The following is a 21201-nucleotide window of genomic DNA, read 5'->3' as shown; positions in this document are numbered from 1 at the left end:
CAGCACCGGCCCGGCCTGCCTGCTCCTGCCTGTGAATTCCCAAGTATTTTTAGTCCCACGATAAATAATTCATCGGCACCCAGCTTCAGCTACCCGAGCAGAGAGGAAGGGGAACAACATGCCACCCAAAACAAACAGAGCAGCTCTCCTGGCAGCTCTGCCTGTCTGAGCCCTCCTCAAGGACATTTAAATATACTCGGTTTTGCTCGTGCCAGCCCAGGCAACTCACCCATCCTGGGCCCTCATCCTCCTCTACCTCATCCCAGCTCTTCTCTGTTCTTGGAAGCCTCCTCTAGCACCGAGCAACCCAAGCACAGGCCAGCAAAAGCCTCAGGTAACACCAAGTGCTGCCTCCAAAGGGGCTGCTCAGCTCCCAGCTGCAACTGGGAACTGGTTGGCACAAACTGGTTTCCCCCTGGTCCGAGCGGCAGGTGGGAAGCACCCTTATCCTTTGTGGGATGATGGCCATGGCAGAGAGTAGATGGGCACAGGCACACCATGTTGGTCAGTCATTGCTGAGACAACCAGGGGAATGACTTTCCATCCTTCCCAGGAATCTGGTGTCATCGGCAGGAGCCAAGCCGCTCCCTGCAAGGGCTGCGGAGGAGGATGAAGGAGGAGGATGGCAGGGGAGGAGGATGGAAAGGGTCAGGACCAGGGAGCCCAGGGCTGCCAGGGACTCCATGCACTGGTCGAATCCAGGGCTGCTCCAAAATGGCTGGATTTGGGAAGCAGAAAGCAGCCAGGTCCTCCAGCCCAGCCGATTCCGTGCTCTTCCAGCCTGTTTTTTCCAGTAGCAAGCTAGGGGGGTGCAGGAAAATACTGGGATTTTTGGGGATGAGGATAGGGAAGGCAAATTACAGGAAACTGGTGGAGGCAGAGGAGGAACTGAGTCCATCCCTATGCTACTGCCAGAGCCAGAGCAGCTTCTGGGCTCAGCACAACACAGCAAAGCCCCCTTGGACTTAAAAAAAATAAATAAATACATTTTTCAACCTCTTGTGGCAAGCACTGCAGAACTGATCCTTTAGGAAAATGCATTCCCAAGAAGGAGGTTTTCCAGCTGGGCAATGGGCTGGTGGCTGGGCTGGAGCAGGAGGAAGGTGGCCCTGACTAGAAGACTGGGCAGGGTGATGCCACCTCCCAGCAGCCTCCCTGGGGTCCAGAGGACACCCACAGAGCTGCTCAGTGGCTTTGGGACCTGATTTTGTGCTGCTTTGGGGAGGTTTTTGAGCAGGTTATGCCCCTTCCTAGGCACAGCTTCACCTGAGAAACCAAACACTCACAGAAACCTCCTGCTAAATCACCAATTGAGCTCTTACTTCCCTCTATCTCCTGAAATGTCATTTTAATGCAACAGGGAAAGTTTGCTCCTAATTTTAAACCTCCTTTTTGCCCTCTCTCCATTCCTCCCTCCCCTGCTCCAGGAGGGGGAGAGCTCATGCAGATATTTTGACCTCAGGAAAGGGAGAAACAAAATCCCAAAATGCAAAATATTGCTCAAGAAAGAGAAACCTCATCGCCAGAAAAAAAAAACCCAAAAACCTCCGAGCCCCTCCGGGGAAGGGGGAACCACAGCAGATGGATGGAAAGGACAAAAAGAATCCGAACCTGACAGGGAGGATGGGGGGAAGGCACTGGGTTGTAGCAGGGCTTGTCATTTCCCAGATGGGGGCCACCCCTGTGGAGCAAGAAGACCCCAACAGAGCCCCCCCAAAAGGAGGGAAAGCAGCAAAGCCTCCCCCAAGCCAACTTGTCACCATCCCTGTCCCCACACAGGAGGGAGGACAGGAGGGAGAAGTGCTTGTAGCCCCCGGCAAGCACCGTCTCCTTTCAACCTTCAACTGCCACAACCCAGAATCACCCTCTTCTTCCTCATCCCCTTCCTCTTCCTCGCCCGCACCTCCGACAGCAACAGTTGCGGGCCGGGGGCCGCGGCGATGGCCCCGCACACGCACGCAGCGAAACGCAGCTTTAAAAGGTCGAATATGGATTAACCAAAAAAAAAACAACAACAAACCAACAACAAACAACGACCAACCTGCCAAGTGTCCTGTCTGCCGCTGGGTTATGCAAGGTGGCGGGGAGAGGGGAACACACACAGGGCTGGTAGCATCCAGGAACGTCTCTCCTCTTTTTTCTGTCTCCCACCCCCTCAAAAAGCCCCCAGCACAGCGCCCAGAATTAAGACTCCTTCCCATCCCCTGGGCGGGACGGGGAGCGGGAGCTCTCGGGGATGCTGGGGCATAGGGAAATGACCAAGACAGCCCCCCACCTCCCCCCCAAAAAAATACCCCCACCCCATCCCTAAAAGTTCCCGGCGGCGGTGCCGGGGCGGCGGCAGAGCCCGTCGGGGTCCGGTCGCCCCCCGCCCGCCCGGTACTTACGGGACCGCCGCTGCTCGGTGCCTACATGCCCCGCGGCTCCGGCGGGGCTGCGAGTCCCCCCTGGGGCTGGGCTCTTCCCAGCCCTCTCCTTCTCCTCCTCCGGGGCAGCCCCCGGGGGCAGGATCGGCCCCCGCCCCGGCTGGCGGGGGGGTCCAGCTCCCGCCGTCGGTGCCGGCTCGTCCTTGGCGGCGGCGGCGACTCTGCAGCGGCGGCTGGAGGCAGGGACGGGAACGGGGGAAGGAGGGAGCGGAGCGGGTGTGCACGGGGGGGGGGCCCGGTGGCAGCAGGTGTCTCGGCGACCGCCGGGCCCCGGCAGCCATCTCCCCTCCGCACCGAGACCGGGCGGGACGGCCGGGAGGAGCCGGCGGCGCTGGGGAGGGCTGCGGGGATGGAGGCACCGGGGGCGGGGTGGTGGGGTGGGGGGGGGGGGACACGGTGGAAGGACAGTTCGTGTGTCCTCCCGCCTCGCCGCAACTTCGGGGCTGGCTGCCAGACCCGGGGAGAGGCGGGGGACGGGGGGAACGGGCAGCCCTCCCTTCCCTAAACCTGCCCTCCTCCCCTCGCACCGGGGGCAGCAGCGCTGGGCAGCGCGGGTGGCAAGACCCCTCCTCTCCTTCCTTCCTTCCCCTCCTCCTTCCCCAGGAGGGAAAACCCACCGCAAAATGGCACAGCCCTCGCACGCACCCCCGCAGCCGGGCAGTGCCCGCCCCAAGAAGAGCAGGAGGGGTGCAGACGGCTGCGGTTGGACTCATCCATCCCCCCCCCCTCTCCAAATACCTTCGAGCCCTTTCCTAACTGAACTGGTGGGGACTGGCCAGCTGCCCACCCCTAGTGCCCCCCCCAGCCAGTGCAGGGCAGCCCCAGGTTCCCCACCAGTCATGGGGAGGGGGTGAGGGGGGATGGGGACACAGAGCAAAGCCCCCGCAGGCAGCAGCATCCTCCAGCTGTCACCGGGACCAGTATTAAAGCATCAGCTGATCCTACAGCACTGGTTTAGAACAAGCCAGACTGGTGGGGAGGGAAAGGGGGGAGATCTAGCAAAGGAAGGGGAGGTGGATAGGGCCCTGCTGAGGTCCCCTTGCCCCCTCACTGGGTGCTCATTCTGGCTCATGGCCCCAAAACCAGCCCATGCTCTGCAGCAGTCGGGCTGCCTGCAGGGCCTGGCAGGGGATGGAGCCCAGTTCAGACTCTGCCATGGGGGGACAGCTGCTCCAAAACCTCCCTGTACCCCGGCTCAGAGCCACCAAACGCCAGGCACCACCCTGAGAGCATCTGCCCACCTGTGCTGCTGTGTGTGGGGGGGTGGGCAGCAGCCCAGGTGCCATCCTCCTGCCTCCCCCAGGGGCAGGAGCCTGGCTCAGGGACACAGCCACCCAAAAGCAAGTCATTTAGGGCTGTCATGTGGCTGCCACCCAACCTGGCGCTGCAGCCGCCTGTAATAGCATCGATGCCACTTCCCTGTGGCTGCTGGGGCCTGGAAAGTCTTTTCCAGAGAGGTTTCAGCCTGCCTAAAAACCTGCTGCCCGCAGTTAACCACGAGCTGCCTGACACAGGATCTCCCCAAACTGTCCCTGTCCCCAGGGCAGCCTGGCCACCCTCTGCCCAGGAGTTTGGATGCCCTCAGGGTATCTCGGAGAGGCTAAAAACTGAGGAAAGGGAAAAGGCATTTTGGGTTTCATTTGAATCCCTGTAAAAGCAGCACCCACGCTCCCTGCTCAGCCAGATCTCCCAGGCTGCTGTGGTAGGGGGGGCTCAGGACCTCACGCCCCTCTCTTGGCTACCTGCTGGCCACATCCTGCTCCCCCAGCCTCAGGCAGCCCCTGCTGCTGGATTCTGGCAGCACTGCCTCTCTCTAGCCCAAGGACAGGAGATTTAAGGGTTAGCAACAGGTCCTTCTGCCTCAAATCCTCTTCCTAGGAGGACAAAAAGGTGGCCTTGGGGTTTAACATGGAAAGCAGCAGCAGCTGGAATTAACCCCTTCTGCTGCCTCCCTGGCCAGGTGTGACCAGGCCAGGGGGATCTGCTTTCTGAGGACCTGGTCCCCCTGGGCTGGCACAGAATTCCTGAGCTGCTTCCATTCCCATAGTGCCCCCCTCAGCACCTTGTTCACCCCTCCCAGGACTGGTGGCTCCCCAGGCTGGATCCCTTGGAGCATCTTGACTAAGATCTATTTCAGCCCCAGTGATGTTTCATAGGGAAAACATATCCCAGAAGAGCTGCCCAGTCCAGGAGGGATGACAAGGGCAGCAGCAACTACCCCTGGGGCAACACCTCGCTCCTCCATCTCACCTGTGACCCCCCAGCATCTCCATCCCATGGGACATTTAACTCCCATTACAGCCCAAACCCCACATATGGGGCACAGGAACAGAATGAGACACTGAGTGAGAGTGAGAGTTCTTCTCCAGGTTCTCAGTTTTTCTGGCAAAGTCTTTCAATATCTTAAAAAAAAGCAAACAACACGCAACCCAGCTAAACAACTCCATGACATTTTTGTGGGGGAAAACACAGAGATTTCTTAAATCCAGCTGCTACCAAGCCATGACGAAGCTTATGCAGCTGTTCTGCAACCATCAAAATACCTTATTTGTACATTTAAATAACAAAAATCCTTTTTGCATTCAAAAAAAGAGCCCTGATGGCTATAAAAGGTTCTGATGGGAACAAAAGCCCTAGTGGCATCCCAAGATGAAGCCCACCACCCCAGGAGATTCAGATGGGCTGTTTCTACCTGGCTGGAAACCACTGACTTCCCCAGCCCTTTGAGGCTGTCCTCCCTGAGGATGCTGTGCCCTGTCTCTCCCCTGTCCCAGCTTGCTGACCTGCGTGGGGATAACACAGGCACGGAGCTGCCTTCTGCCTCCTTTGTCTTCCTCCTTCACACCTCTAAGGTCATACCCCAGCTCAGGACCCTCAACATCCCAGTGGGTCCCTCCCCCACAGCACAGGCCTACAAGAGGGAGCTCAGCCAGCTTCTCCATCACCGAGTTACCTTTCTCTGGAGTCTTTTCTTGCAGGAGGCTCTGGAAGCAGGTGATGAACTCAAGGCGCCGTGCTCTGACAGCTCCTGGTGTGCAGCCACCTCCTGCAGGGAAGAACCCATTGGAAGCTGGGCTGGGGAAGAGAGAGGGATGTGGGAGGACCATGGTGAGAAGCTGAAGTTAGTCCAGCTTTGCACTAACCCATCCAGGTGCTGAAGAAGTGCTGTGGGCTCCAGGCAGGCTCCTCACACCCCACTGAGACCCCACTGGCATCTTGCAGCCAACTCAACCCTCCTCTATTCTGCCTGCCTCTTCCAGCCCTGCAGAGTCTAGGGGAGCCCACCAACTCCCAGCAGAAACCCCCACCCCCAGGCACACCCACAGCTGAGGCAGCATCCTTAACATCTCCAGTTCTGCAGGGCAAGGCCCACCAGCCTCCTGTTTGTAGGAGAAACTCAGCCAAAGGGTTTTCATCTGAGTGCATCCTAAACCAGGACTTTGGGAAGGAGAGGACCTGGGTCTGTACACTTCCAGCACAAAGCCTGACCCATATCTGGAAGGGCAGGATGGCAGCTGGGTGACAGGGGCATCTGCATCCTACCAACAGCATCTGCTGTTGGACAGGGTGAACACAGCCCCACACCCACAGGTCCCTCCCCCAGGGCTCAGTCTTGTAGGTGACACTTGTGGCATAGGCTGGAGATTTAGCCCCAAACCTGCAGCCACCCTGGACCTGCACCCATCCCAAACCTCCACCTGTCTCGGACCTGCACCCATCCTGATTCTGCTTGTCAGCTGTCAGCTCCCTTCCCCAGAATTTTGGCCAAAATTTAATATCTGAGCCCAGTTACTCCTGGGCACCCACCTCTCCCTGCCCCTCTGAGACTCATTTAAGAAGCATTTGGTGGATATTTGGTGGATACGGTTTAGGCCAGAACTTGGTAGAGTAGGGCTGATGGTTGGACTCTGTGATCCCAAGGGTCTTTTCCAACCTGAATGGTTCTATGACTCAAGGTCACCTTCCCCCTGTGCTGCCTGCAGCTCCCAGGGCCACCCCCAGGCACCATCCCAACCTCCCCTGTCTGCTCCACCCCATGAGGGTGTTCAGGGCTTTGGTGCCTTAAGAACCACACAGAGCTGACTGGTATCATAGATCCCAGCAGCCACAAAAGCAACCGAGACAGAAAGCAGAGCAAGGAGAAAGAGGGGAGAGAGGCCACGGGGATGGTGCTGTGCACGTACGGCACGGATCCGGCCCCGCTGCCACCACATCCTACCCTCACAGTAATTAAGGGAGCTAAAATTAATAGGGATGGTTTCATCCCTGCAGGGATAATTCCTCCTCCCTGGGTGGCATGTGCCTGCAGGGCTGCCCTGCAGGTTGAGGATGAGGCAGCCAAAGGCAGCAGGTTGGAAATGGAAATTTCCCAGGAAGGGAGGAAATCACTTCTTTCCGGGGTGTAACCAGCCCTTGCCCTCCAACAACTTCATTTGCTGCTTTATCGTGTCCCTAAATAGCTCCTCGATGCAGCTGCAGGAGTTGACATCTCCTTTGCCTCTGCTCCCCTCCCAGCCTCCAGAAACAGGCTCCTGCAGCCCCAATTTCCAAAGCAATTCACCCCAAACAGAGGGAAAATTCTCCCAATCCTGCAGCAGCTGCAGGGTCCCTGTGGCTCCCAATCCTCCACCTCCAGGCAATGTTTTGGGGAGTGCAGAGCCCCAGGAAGGCTGGGTGGCTAAGGTCAAGAGTGGAAACAACGAACCTCTGGTGGGTCTGGAGCCAAGGATGGGCTTGGAGTCCCTCCAGAGGAAGGGTTGATGTTGTACCAGCAGGGAAGTGCAGTGGGGCTGGCAACGCACTCCAGTGACCCCAGAGATTGGTACCCGAACCCCAAGCTGTTCCCCATCCCAGGGCTGGGGAGAGATCTGGAGAGAAGAGCACACCAAGGATGAGAAAAAGTGCCGGGGAGAGCAAGCAAGGAGGAGGGTTCCAGGCAGGGCCGGTGCCTGCTCTCAGCCAAGGTGCTGAAGTCAGCGCTCTCCGGGGCCATCTGTTCCCAGCCAGGCCCCGGCGCAGACGGACTCGAGCGGGCTCCGGCAGCGATGCTGCAATTCCATGATTCACACGGCAAGGGGCTGGGAACGGTGGGAAGTCGGACACCGCCTCTGCGGCCACGCCAGCACCAGGGACGGGCTGGGAAATTACATACCAGCCACGCTGTGGAAAGGATTTTTCTGCCGTTTTTCTGGGTTTTACACGGCAGCACAGCTCTCCACTCGAGCTGGCTCTTCCCTTGTTCCAGGGCACAGGGAACCTCCCGCTCCAGGGGCTCTGAATGCTCATTTGGAAAGGCCAGGTTCAGCAAGCAGCCTGTTAGCAGGGCCAGCAAGAGCCTCTGCCCTTGTCTCTCTGCTCTAACTGCAAAATGCAGCATCAACGGGAGCGACTGGGGTGTCTCAGACCTGCTTCTCCCCTGGATTACTCCAAGCTGCCCAGCAGAGAAGAGCTGTGCTGCACAGCTCTAAAGAGTGGGGAAACTGAGGCAGAGCAGAGATACTCCAGCAGCACTAGGTTGCAAAGACCTAATGGTGCAACTACCCCAAGCTGTGATGGACTCCCTCTGCTTCATACCTGGCCTGGCCACCTTTGGGAGCAGCACACAGGACAGCCAGGCCACCCATCCCGTGCCAGATGCTGATCTCCACCAGCTTTGTGCAGCCTCCTTAAAGCCAACCTGAGCTGTAGCTCAGCAGAGCAGGGATGTCCACACGAAGAGCTGGCAGCGATGACTTCCAGCTTCCCAGGCCTCCTTCCAGCAGCAGATGGGTGTCAGTCCCAGCATCACCTTCTCAGCTCCTTTCCCCCTGCAGACAATGGGTTTAGAGCTGCTTGGGATGGTGATCAGAGGGCGAGGGGGCTGCTGCCCGGTGAGGTTGTCCCCCCTCGGACCTCTGTGGTGGGGACATAACTGGAGCAACCACCTACAAGGTGAATTGTGATTAAAAGCTGCACCCAAAGGCGAACAGGAGCCTGCCCGGGCTCCTCAGCCTGCCCTGAGCCCAGGCAGCCCCTGGGGCTTTGCGGAGCGCCGGGTCCCTCCGCTCCAGCCCCGCTCAGCCCCTCCCGGGTCCCCGGTACCGGCCGCCCAGCGCCACCTAACGACACGGGGACAGGGGACAAGGACCTTCCGAGGGAAGCTGGGCACAAGGCTGGAGCCCCAGCAGCGCCGGGGAGGCAGCAGGACAGCCGGGGAAGGGGGAGCTGGAGGTATTGACCGAGGATTTACGTAACGGTGATGATCCTGCCTCTGTCCTCCATCCCTGTGCTGCGCTGACCTTGATCATCCCGTGTCTTTCCAGCAGCCTGGCATTAAACCCAGGGCCTTGGCCAAGTCCTGGGTTCAGCAAGGACACTCGGCTCACCAGAGGAAGATGCCCTCCTTAATCTGCTGCCACAGCCCAAAAACTACCCTGAAGCACCCCCGCTTCGGGAACAGCCCTTTGCCGTGCTCAGCGCAACCACCGTGGCCTTCTCACAGCTCCAGACACACCCTGTGTGGGCAACTGTTCTTTTCTTCCCCACGTAAGTCTAACCAAAGTGCCATCAACATTCATGGAGATGTGGAAGAAAACCCTGTGGAAGAGCCAGCCCATCACTTCCCAATACCTGCCAGCTTCCACCCAGCCACAACCGCCCCTTTCCCCATCACCTACTGAGGTGTCTGCTCTGAGAGCAACTCCCCTCACCTCCACACCCCCTTTTCCCAAAGTGCTTATGCTCTCTCAGAAGCCCAGAGCTGATGTAATCTCCTGCTCAAGAGTTGGGCATTAGGGCTGCAGCAGCCACCAGCCCTAACGGGAGCCACATCACGCAAGCAGCTGTTCCACAAAAGCTTTATTGCTCGTTTGCGTAGGAGCTGCCACCATCACATTGCCTGAGTTTCTTAACGAGCTTGCAAATGAGATGTAAATAGAAAAGGAAGGGGGGAGGGGGGAAAAATACCCCCCAAAAATCCCACCCCCCCGAAAAAAAACAACCAAAACCACCAAAAAAGGAGAGAAGTCATAGATCTTCCTTGCCTAAGGTTGGACCAGAGGTGGGATGGGAACAGTGCACAGTGGGCAGGTCCTCTACCAGGCTCAGCAGAGACACAACCCTCCCACCAGCTGCCCCAGCTTGATTTAACCCTCTGCCTCCAACCTGGCTTGTTTCTAACACACAGCCACCAGCAACTGCCACTGTCACCGTTTCCCCAGGTCAGGCAGCAGGGGGCTGGGGACAGCGTGGGTGGCAGGAGGGCCAGGGGAGGGAGGGGGACAGGCTGACGCGGCCCCTGCGCCAGGGATAAAGAGCAGATTAGGGCTCACGGCTTGTAATCTGGCTTAAATCCTGACACCGTCACCACTGGCAATTTGGGCTAAGAGAAGCATTTAATAAGCTTCAAAACACACGGGACAAAACCAAAGAAAACCCAACAAAACCACCCCGACAAACCCACCAGCCAAGTGAACCAGGCATCGCATGCATGGTCAGCTCGACAGCCACAGGATCCCTCCTGAGCCAGAACAAGGCAATTACACCCTTGTTATCCCAAATCCAGCCCAGGAGCCAGGACCCAGGCTCTGCTGGGGTTTAACTGCGAGAGGCACAAAGCAAATCAATGCTCCTGTCTGCTCACCACGAGAGGAGAGGGAAGGCTCCCTCCCCGGGCCTGAGGAGCTGCCCTGCCTTGGGACACGAGGCTGGAACAGTGCTCAGCTCCTCCCTCCCAGACTAAGGCAGTGACAGACAAAGAAGCCAGTACTCAAGCAGCAGGTCTGATTTGGCTTTCCCAGCAGGGTTTATTTAAAAAAACAATTATTAAAAGAAGTCCGCCCAGGCATGAAGGACAAGGCACAGCCATTTGGCTTGAGGCTTCAAGGGGAAGCAGCAAGACACAAGGAAGTTTATCTGTGTGTCTGGCCAGGCCTCCTGCCAGGTGCACATCTCCCCTCACCTGCTACAGCCACTTTGTTCATGCTCAAAGGACCCGAAGGACAAGAACCACCCCAGGGGCTGCAGAGATGTGGGGCCAGCCCAGCAGCCTCAGATGTTCTGAAACACTCACTTGGCGAACCCAGAATCCATGGTTACTAGAGAGGCTCAAGAGTCACACACCTCCCCAGAGTGACCACCAGCCCCAGAAACAAGCCCTGTGCTCCCAGGCCCTGCCTGCAAGGTGTTGGTTGTCCCAGGACAGCACCAGCTGGGCCAGCACCACACCCCCATCACTGCTGCTTTAGTGACTGATCAGCTGCAGCATCTCCTGAGGATCCACTATCTTCTCACGGGGTTTGCCAGCAGCTTTGCCTCTTGCCACTTCAGCAGCATCTATCTTCTCCCAGTCTGAGAAGGAAACAGGACGGACCCCTGGGATGACAGCAAGAGATGGGAGAGATCAATTAACCAAGAGATAACGAGGCCAGCCTCACATCCCTGTTAGCAGAGACCTGACATGCCAGCAAACCCTGCCCTTTTCCAGCACAGTGCCAGATTCAGCCTCACAGAGGAGTAATAATTCCTCACACTGTAAGGAGAGGGATGGCAGGTTCCAGCAGACTTGGATCAGTCAGACCTTTGTAAGCTGTAACAACAGCATCACCTTAGGGGACAAAACACTTCCAGTTCATTGTTCCACCTCAGATGAAAAGGTTAGAAGGCAAAACACACACACTTTAATTGAATGCCTTTAAACACAGCAACAGCAAATTACTCCCTTGGGCATTTTAATCTTTTTCCCTATCTTGCCTGGAAGGATTGCCAGGAAAACCACTCCAGAGCAGTAGTTCACTGTCTAGGCAGCTGACAGTGACATTTAAGCTAAAGTCTGTGCTGCTTTTAATGGCCCTTCCCACAAAGTGTTCATAAACCCAAGCAATGGCACTGAGTTTGAGGGAATTAAAGTCCTGTTCTGCCTGGGCTTTGGAGCAACAGAACAGCAGCATTACATTTCTCTTGGTTCAGACTCTGCTCCCAAAACCAGCTTCTGGGACTTGCTCCCCCAGGATACCCTGATGCAGGAGGAGTCACACCTTCATGCTGGCTGTGACAGCAGCTCACACACACACACACTCCCACTGACCTCGGCTGTGCAGGAGGCTCTTCACAGCCCCAAAGCCTTCTCTGGAAGAGGACACATCCAGCACGCCCACCTGGAGATCCTCCAGCACAGACTGGGCAGTGTCAAAACTGTCGTTCATGGTGGTGATGATCACACCTGTGGGTCCTCTCTTCACCCACCCGCTGCAGTACAGACCTGCATGGACACACAGAGCAGCACGTGCCCATGGACCCTCCTGGCTGCAAGTCCTTGCTCTGTCCAGCCTGTTCCTTCAGCATCCCTTCTCCCACCGAGGTGTGTGACCATTTTGTATCCAGGCACTCAGTGAATGGAGCTTCCCACCCCCAAAATCCCCAACCCACCAGCTGTACTTGACACATCCCATGTATATCCCTGTGGATACAGACCTGGGACACCCTGGACTCTGCCCGAGCTGTTGGGGATAATGCCATGTTGGGTGTCAAAGGGTACTGCTGGGTCCAGGGGCAAGCTCCTGTAGCCAATGCTGCTGAGCACCAGCCCACACTCCAGCTCCTCCATGGCTCCAGTGGGGATGGCTTTGGCAGAGTCACCTGAGCCCTGAGAGAGGGAGGAAGAGGCTGCTGACCACCAGAGTGTCACCAGCTGCAGAGCAGCAGCCTTTTCTGGTCCCTTCTGGCATCCTTGATCCCTGGAACTTTGCTACAGGCCTTTCTGCAGCACGGAAAGATCTCCCTTGACACAGGGAAAGGCTCTTGGCTGTGGTACCAGCTTCCTCGAGAACCTGCCCGGGGCCACTCCAACCAGCCAGGGAACACACAGCTGTCTTTGGAGAGGTTCCCAAGAGCTGCAGGGTATGGTGCTCCATCCCCAGTCCTGCCAGGGCTGTACCAGCTCCCCCAACAAGCCCCTACCTCCAGGCGGGTCAGGGCCAGGCGGACGCCCCTCGCCCGCTGCCCGTCAGCGCTGGGCAGAACTTCCTGGGGGCTGCGCTGGAACTTCAGCCCCCACTCCCGGGGGGCTGCTGCCTGCTCCTCCATCATCTTCTTCCCAGGCTTCTCCAGGGCTGTGTTGATCATCAGCTCAGTCAGTCGCTTCCTGGGCCTGGGGGCATCTAGGAAGGAGGGAGAGAGGGAGCTTCAGGACAGGAACCACAGCAAAAGCCCCAGGGGACACAGCAGGGAGCCAAGGCCAGTGGTCTGTGAGTGTCCTTTTGGAGTTTGCCATGCCAATGGGAGTCCAATGCCTCTGAGATGACTGCAAATCAAAGTGACCAGGAAAGCCTCTGATGCTTGAGGCCATAAATCAAAGCCTGTGATTTTGCTGTCCTGCTGGTGCACGGAGGCAGCAGCCTGCGCAGAAGAGCAAGTCTCTGGACATCCCTGAACTCGGTGTTTTCTTTTTAGCTCTGCAGGAAGCTCCTAAATCAACAGCCTTGGGATCTCTCCTGCAAGGTTCTCTTAGCCCTCCTGCACCTCCTCCCTTTGTCATTCAGACAGTAAGTAAGCATCACTCCCAAGCAGCCAAGTGGCTGCACAGAGGAGCACGTTGTTCCCTTCTAGCACTCTGAGGACAAGCCACACCAGGGCCAACTGGCTTCCACATTAAGCACAGGGCAAGAGTTTCTCTGATGAGCATTCTGAGCACCTCCAGATCACTCCTGGATGCTCGCCTGTCAAGGTGAGACCCTGCCTGGAGGAGCTTCCCTCACCTTTGACAGCATTTTCAAGGCCTGTGAAGTCAGCAGGGTTCAGGACAGGTCTGGCACCAGGCAGGTTTATCATCTCCCGCAGCTCCTGGGATTGCAGGCAGGAAGATGTTACCTCCAGAGGTCATCCAACAACCCCAGGCCCCCTTCCCCAGCAGTCCAGGCTAGGGGCCAGCAAATGGACACAGGAAAGAAGATGCCTGGAATCCCCACTCATCCCTAGACCACCACTCCCCACCAAGGACAGGCAAACTGGGGCTCAATGGTGGGGCACACACGGCTGCCCCCCCGGCCTTACCTTGATAGTAAAAGCAACTTGGAGAGGTCCCCTCCTCCCAACCAGCCAGACACGCTTCACCTTGCTGCAGGAGAGAGCTGCCAGGGAGCTGTCAGTGATGTCTGTCTTCTGCAAGACAGAGACAGGAGCGTGGGATGAGGGCAGAGCCGGAGGGAGCCGAGGGAAAGGCAGAACCTCTGAATGTGAAAAATCAGCAAAGCAGGCTGGGCATGCAGATCATGGGTGAGGATGGGAAACAAGTCATCTCCCTTTGCACAGAGCTCCTGGCACAGCTGGTCCCTCCTCCCTGAAAGCACTTCCCAAGGCCATCGTGCACTGGAGGTAACGAGCCAGCACCCTGTGCAAGTGCCTCGGGAGACCCATTCAAGCAGGTTCACCCTGGGGCTAATGGAGCAAAGTCTTCCAGTGATCTCAACTTTAGGATGCCTGCAGATGCTGTGGGGTGACTTCCCAGCTGGGGACAACCAGGCATTTGGGTGAAACCTGCTGCAAACCACAGCTCATTCAAGCACTGATGGTTGGCATCTTGCAGCAACCCCATCCTCCATTTCATTCATGTCTGTGTATCTAGATTGCAAGATCTTTTCCAGAGAAGACACAGCAGGAGGGACACCAGATAACCAGGATAAACCATTCCAGACCAATATTCTTAACAGGAAACTGCCTACACTCCCCAGCACTCATTTCAAGCCCCATGTCCTTCAGAGCACTGCTGCCCAAATGGCTTTAGCCACTGGTTGGCAGTGCCTCCAAGTTGGTTCTTTTGAATATTTAATTTATATATTAATACAAGAAGTTGTTGCACAGCTGTAATGAACCTCGTGGCATTTCTCCAGGAGGGAAAGCCTCTGCTGCCAACATCTGGGGCAGCAGCTGTACGGAGCAACTGGTGCAGATCAGCTCCCAGCTGTCTAGAAGGGAACATGGCAACAGGAGGAGAGGTCCACCAGCTTGGACCAGCCACCAGTGCAGCCAGTGCTACCAGCAGAAACCAGGCTGTTTACCTCAGCTACAGCAGAAAAGAAAAATAAAATCCCAACAGGAGAAGCTTCTAGTTTGGTGCTGGAAAAGGCCAAGCAGCTCCTCCTTTGCTGAAAGGAAGGGAGGAAGCCCAATTGCCAACTGTTCAGGTGCAAGCAGCAATCCAAAGAGCTCTGCAGTGTTACCCAAGGCACACATGCAGTTTGGGATGACTCCATATGGACTGTGAATCCATAGGGTGCACCTGGAGTCTAAAGTTTTGCTGAGATGGGAGGGAACCAGCACCCAGCCAGCAGGGAGTGAATCTGCAGCCCAGGCAGCACCCAGTGACTCACCCTGAGGAGCTGCAGCGGGGACAGGAGGATCCGGGCAATATCCAGCGCCACGTTGCCATGACCCAGCACCAGTGCTGTCTCACAGCTCAGGTCAGGCTTCAGCTGCAGGGACAGAAAGACCCCTCCGTCAGCAAATCCATGCAGCCTCCATGATGTCCAACCCCTCAGATCCACTCCCACCACTCAAATTCCCTTCCACCCTTCTTTTCCCCAGAGCAGAGGTGGAGCAGACAGGGAAAACTCCACACCAGCCTCCTCCCTGAGCAGACACAGCCACAGCTGCTCCAGGCATCCCAGCTGATCTCTGTCCCCTTCTTTGTGTGCCGGCATCTCTGGGAGAGCAGGAATTATTTTGGCCAAAAAAAAGCCTTCTCAGGCCAAAGCAGAGCATCACCCCCCAAGGGGTCCCATCTGGCCTGGCCAAAACGTGCTGCCAACCTCCAGAGCCAGCTAATCCGCTCTCACTGCTGTGCAAATGGTTCACATTTCTACCATCTAAGAAGGATTTCACATGGTGCCTGCTAAGCTTTTCCAACCGTGGGCCTTTCAGGACTTAATCTGGAGCTGGATGCCTGCGTTGGGATGCGGGATGGGGAGGAAGGACAGGGGAGCACAGGCCTGTACTCACGTCCCTGTTCTCGGGCAGCCCGTTGTACCAGCCCACGAACTCCCGGGCTGAATAGACACCAGAGAGGTTCTCTCCTGGAATCCCCAGGACCCGGTTATCTTCAGCACCGTAACTCTGGGGAAGGAGCAGACACAGTCAGAGATGTCACCCTGTGCAGGGTTTGATGCCCAAACACAAAGCTCCCCTTCCAGCTGCTGCCAGGGTCCCTGCAGAGCTGCCAACCCTTCCCGAGGGTCAGGATGCTCAGTGGAGGGGCTAAACACAGCCTGAGCACACGGGCTTCATCCACTCCACCCCCTGAGCTCCAGAGCCAAACTTGACCTCCTTGGGCCAAGGCAGAGCTCAACAAGCTGGGGACCAAACAGGAGGGACAAATCCATGTCAGGCTGAAAGAGGTATTGATCATAGAATCATAGGATGGTTTGGGTTGGAAGGAACTTTAAGGGTCATCTAGATCCAACCCCCCTGCATGGGCAGGGACACCTCCCACCAGCCCAGGTTGCTCCAAGCCCCATCCAACCTGCCCTTCAACACTGCCAGGGATGGGGCAGCCACAACTTCCCTGGGCAACCCATTCCAGTGTCTCACCACCCTCAGAGTGAAAAATTTCCTCCTAATGTCTAACTTAAATCTCCCCTCTTCCAGTTTTAATCCGTCACAGGGAAGAGGTTCCTCAACCACTGCCCCTTGCAGCAGAGTTTCAGAGACCTGTGTTTCATTCCATGCTCCAGCAGATGCTCCCTGCAAGGCTCCAGACAAGCCTGGGAGCATCCAGGCTATCCTGAGGCCTGGGACAGAACGCCCAGAAACACCTCACCTAAACCCTCTTCCCTGAGATCCCAGTGGGGAATAAACCCTGCAGACCTTCCCTGCAGCTCCTGGCGGGGCTGAGGCAGCCAGGTACCCACCAGCACCACAGCATGGTAAGCCTGCTGCAGCTCTGCCACCGTCACGTCCCTGCCCACCGTGACGTTGCCGTGGAAGGCGCAGCGCTCCGAGCGCGCCGTCTGCGTGAAGGTCTTGGTCACGTTCTGCAGAGATCAAAGAGGGGCCAGGAGTTACGTCCAAGCTCCAGGGGGCTGGCCAAGGCCACCTGCTGACAGGAGGTCCCTGTTCCTGTCCCGCCCTGGCCCCAGCCTTGAGATGCTTCTCCCCCTCTCTGAGTCGGTTATTCTGAGACTCTTATCTAACAACAGCCGCAGATAACTCACAGGGAGACACACACAGCTGTGACCTGGCACTCTTTCCAGCACCATTCCTGGAAAGGAAAATCCATCTTTTGCACCAGTCTGGGGAAGGCAGGACCCTTTCCATACCTTCAGCCCTGCCAAGTAAACCCCCTTGTAGGAGAAAACTCCTTTCCAAAGGAAGCCCAAACCATCCCTTCTGTCGACGGTGCCGCCGGCCAGACCCCCTCTGCCAGCTTCTTGTCTCAACCCTTCCTGAAACCTACTTCATCATGGGATAATGCAGGGCAGGATGGTGCCCAAAACCTTTTCTTCTGAGGGATTGGGGCTACACAGCAAAACAACCACTTCTCCCCCCACAGCTTCAGCCCAGTGACAGGACAGGTACCACCAGACACAGACACTGCCCCAAACCCACAACCCTTACGTGAACTCCTCCTCTCTCAGCTCAAAGGGATCCAAGCATTTTGGTCTGATGATCTCCAGGGATTAGAGGAAACCATCACAAGATATAGCTGTGTCTGGATCTCGTGTGTCCTGCCACTCCAACCACATCCACCCCAGCTCAGACACAGCAGATACCCCTGGGTACAACTCACCCCCCTATGAGGCAAAGGAAAATGGTTGATTTCAAAGAGCTTCTTGGATTAACTTCTCCTTGCCCAGGTGTGCCCCTTCAGCCCAACTCCACCACCCCAACAGCAGGTCTGTGTGTTGCTGGGCACCCAGAATGGTTACAGACAGAGAAGGGGCAAAAAGCAACAGCAGTGAGGTGGCAAGGTCCTGCAGCATTAAGTGTCATTGGTCTTGCTCCAGGCCAGGCTGACCAGCCCTTCTCATCACAAGCCCCTGTTTTTGACCCACTGCCTCCTAATGCCAGGTGTCCCACATCACCAGCCATGGCCTTGCTGGGTCTCAGCACAAACATGGAGGAGATCTGCACCTCTCCAGTGTGACAGCTCCACACTGCAGCAAGACTTGAGGCACCACGAAGGACAGTGGCTGCCTCGCCTGCACTCACCACCACCATCATGTTCAACCACAGAGGCGAGGGGAGGAAGCACCAACCTTCACCTCGGGGTGGTCTGGGGCCACCCCAAAACGGACGAGCCCAAAGGGAACTGGCAGCTTCTCATAGATGTCCACCTGGGCCCCGCCGTGGTGCTGCAGGAGGAGGAGGTCACAGTTCAGGGATGAGGACAGAAAGGCCACAAAAGTCCAGCAGCCCAGATGGGACACAGGGAGGGCTGCACCAAGGGCAGAGGGTCCCCATCACCAGAAACAGCCTTGTCCACTCACAGGATGATGCTCTGTACCTGCTACTGCCAAGCTCAGGTGCAGCAGAGAGCATGACCCCAACCACCATCAAGTACATCTCATGGGGGGGCTCCATCATCCTACAGCCCCTTGGTCCTCTTCCACACTAACCTGGTGACTCTCCAGCACCCAGGGGGCTGAGGAAAGAGGCCCCCACGTACCCCCCTGTGCTGGTGACCTGCCAGACCATCTGCCAGCCCCCAGGAGAGGTGCCCATGTCCTGAGATCCCCGGGAGCTGAGCCACCTCAGGGTCAGAGCTTTAGACAGATGTTCTGCTGCAAGGCTTTTGTTATCTTGTATTTTGAGTCAGACACATCCCAGGGATTAAGCAGCCCTGAAACTTGTCCCTGAGGCTCAACAACAGCTCTTTTTCAACACGCACAGGAGACAAGGCAGCACAGGCTAGGGTTAAGCTGCTGGTTGGTGCCAGCCACCCAGTTCTGTGCTCAGGTCTCATCTCCTGACTGCCCAAAGCACAAATGTTTATAGACACCGGGGACAGGACCACCCCGGGGACAGGACCACCCCGGGGACAGGACCACCCCGGGGACAGGACCACCCCGGGGACAGGACCACCCACGTGCCTTAGCTCAGCAGGGGGAAGAGGAGAAGGCAGGAGAGCAAGCCCTGCACGTTCCCCTTCACACAGGGCTAGTGTCATCCCTGCTGGGTGACAGCAGCTCCCAGCAAGGCAGATCTCATGCTAGAAAAACCACTCCCAGCAGCTGGGCCAGGCCCGGGTCTGGCCCCGCGGGCCCAGGGACCGCCGTGCCCGCCCCAGGCAGAGCCCAAGAGGCTCCGCGGGGTCAGGGTTGCCCCGAACACCCACCAGCCCCCCTTTCCCAGCCCCCTCCAAGCCCACCCCCCGCCAAGCCCCAGTACCTTGAGGATGTGCTGAGCCGTGTAGAAGCCGGCGGGGCCGCTGCCCACCACGCAGACGCGGGGCCCCGGGGCCGGGGAGCTCAGCCAGCGCCGCAGCCCTGCGGGGCCAAGGGAGGAAGGAGGTGATGCCGCGCCCGGTGCCACCCCCGGCCCGGCCACAGCCCCCCGGAGCCCCGCACCCACCCAGAGGGGCTCGTCCCGCCACGCCGGCCATGGCGGCCCGGTGTGTGTACCGGCCCGGTGGGTACCGGCCCGGTGTGGGTACCGGCCCGGTGTGTGTACCGGCCCGGTGGGTACCGGCCCGGGGTGGGTACCGGGCCCGGGGCTCGTCCCCCCGGGGGGGCCTGAGGCGGAAACGGCTGGAGGCCAAGGCCAGTGAACCCCGCGCTCGGCCGAACCCGCGGCCGCAGGTGCCGGAGGGGCTGTCACCCGCCGGGCACCGCAGCCCAGACCCCCGCCCGTGCGCCCCTCGCTCCCGCACGGCGGGCACGGCTCCGGCAGCCGCTCAGCCTCACAGCCCCGGTGTCCCCCGGTCCCCGCAGCCTCAGCTGCCCCCGGCCCCCGTGGTCTCGGTGACCCCCCCCCGGTCCCGGGACTCCAGGGTCCCCCCCCCCCCCCCCAGCCCCGCCCCTCACCGCACGCGCCGCCGCCCCGCCAGCACGCGCCGCCCGGCCCCATGATGCCGCCGCCGCCGCCACGATCGCCCCGCCCCTTCCATCGCCGCCCACCAATCGCGAGAGGAGATAAACCCTCGCTTTGCATAACCCCGCCCCCCTAAGCCGCTCGGCGCCCCGCCCCCGCCCCGGCAGCCAATGGCGACGGGCAGCTGCCGTCACGCGATCCGGAAACGAGAGGATACCATAGAGAGGCACGCAGGGAGAGGCCGCCGCGGGGCCCTTCGCGCCGCCGCTCTCTATAGCGAGACCTCCGCGGTACCCGGCGCGCCCCGCACCGGCTCCATCAGCGGCTGCTAATTGCCCGCGCCCCTTTATCGCCCAGAGTTATTAACTGTGGGAGTCAGCGAGACTGATTTTAACCACTCTCCTGTGCAGCCGCCCGCCCCTCGCCGGGAGAATCCGCCGGTGAAAGATAAAACATCCGCGCCGGAGGGATCAGGGATGCGCTGCCCGGCTCCCGGCCCAGCCTCCCGCACCATCCCCGCTTTATTTCCACCTTCATCCCCGTCACTCAGCTCATTTCAAATGCAGCTACTCCAACCTCCCGTGCAGGAGCATCCCGGCCTTGCCTCAGCCCCTGAGCAAACGCATCAGGCAGGGAAATCAGCTCAGCAGGGCCGGGGGATGTTTCAGGGTTGTGCCAGTGCCAAGACACGCAGGAGAGCACTCACAGGGCTTTTTAAAAGCAATTAAGACCGAGAGAAGTTCACAGCTGGACGCTGATTGTGATAAGGGCCATCAAACCCACAAGCTTTCCAGCATGGACTTGGCAAAGTGGCTTTTCTGCAGAGCCACGCTGGGCACGGCAGCTGCCACAGGCTCTGCCGGCTCCTTCGAGGGGGCTGTGGAGGGGACCGGGGTGTCTGGCAGCCCGGCAGGCTGTGCCGGTGCTGCCAGGGCCCAGCTCAGCAGAAGGCAGCTGTTCCCAACCCAGAGGTGCAGCTCTGAACAGCAGCCTTGCTTCCATCCCCCCTCCAAAGAGCTGGGTTTCAATGGGGGGCATTGCTCGAGGCAGGTATTCGGGGTCCCAGAATTCTCCATTTCCCCCATTAACCTTTGCTGGACTTGCCCCTTCTGACGGGAAATAATCCACGTGTTTCCCAAATAACCCACCTCCCGCTGGCTGACGGGGCCACAAACCCCTGCCTTTAGGTGGCACTGCCTTACACAACAGCCTCGAAATCCGGCTGGGAAAGGGCTGTTCCTCCCACCAACGCTTGGAAACATTTTGGGACCAGGCTGCTCCCTCCCAGCGGGAACACGTGAGGCCGAGGTTACCCTGTCTGAACCAACACCCCACTAACTCACACTCCCTTCCCCACGCTGGAGCCAGGAGCACCACAAAAATCGGGCACATTTAGCCTAATTTAGCTGGGACACTCTCTGAAGAATCTCCAGAGGGCAGCTCTGGGGAGGGTCTCTGTCACCCCTGAGCCCCAGGTGACCCCAAAAGCCCTTGGGCTGACTCAGTCCTCCCCCCAGGTCCCCCCATACCTACAGATGTGGCTCAAAGGGTAAGGACTTGCCCTTTGGATGTTTCACAAGGTCCTGAATCGATAAACTCACATGGGGCCAGGTAGAGGTGACCCAACCAGGCCCAGGCACCAGCAGCCCCCAGGATAAATCAGTCATTCCCTGGAGCTGATGCCAAAAGGGTTGCACTGGCTGGATCCAGGGCCACCTTCTCTACCCCCCAGCACTGGATCTGCTGCACAGGGACCCATCCCAGCTCTGGCCCC

At 58.3% G+C, this 21201-nt stretch overlaps 1 protein-coding gene across 3 annotated transcripts; it reads right to left on the bottom strand.

The window, feature by feature from the left end:
- Positions 1–10185: 10185 nt before the first annotated feature.
- FDXR (ferredoxin reductase) lies at positions 10186–19491 on the bottom strand. Of its 3 annotated transcripts, none has more exons than XM_051634759.1 (12): positions 19421–19491; positions 18786–18883; positions 17654–17749; positions 16307–16429; positions 15399–15512; positions 14771–14872; positions 13455–13562; positions 13160–13244; positions 12363–12562; positions 11877–12048; positions 11491–11664; positions 10186–10778 (listed from the first exon to the last, which is right to left on the bottom strand). In XM_051634759.1, the coding sequence occupies exons 1-12, from the start codon at positions 19461–19463 to the stop codon at positions 10648–10650; spliced, it is 1446 nt and encodes a 481-aa protein (XP_051490719.1). In that variant the 5' UTR covers positions 19464–19491; the 3' UTR covers positions 10186–10647. The 3 variants fall into 3 exon arrangements, with proteins under 3 accessions (XP_051490719.1, XP_051490721.1, XP_051490720.1); XM_051634761.1 differs by lacking the exon at positions 19421–19491 and adding an exon at positions 18969–19289; XM_051634760.1 differs by having other exon boundaries at positions 10685–10992.
- Between the last annotated feature and the right edge of the window lie 1710 nt (positions 19492–21201).

The sequence above is a fragment of the Apus apus genome, chromosome 17 (genome assembly GCF_020740795.1).
Source record: "Apus apus isolate bApuApu2 chromosome 17, bApuApu2.pri.cur, whole genome shotgun sequence".
In the NCBI taxonomy this organism is placed as follows: Eukaryota; Metazoa; Chordata; class Aves; order Apodiformes; family Apodidae; genus Apus; species Apus apus.
Note: the sequence above shows the minus strand (reverse complement) of the source record. Positions and strands in the feature narration are given on the sequence as shown.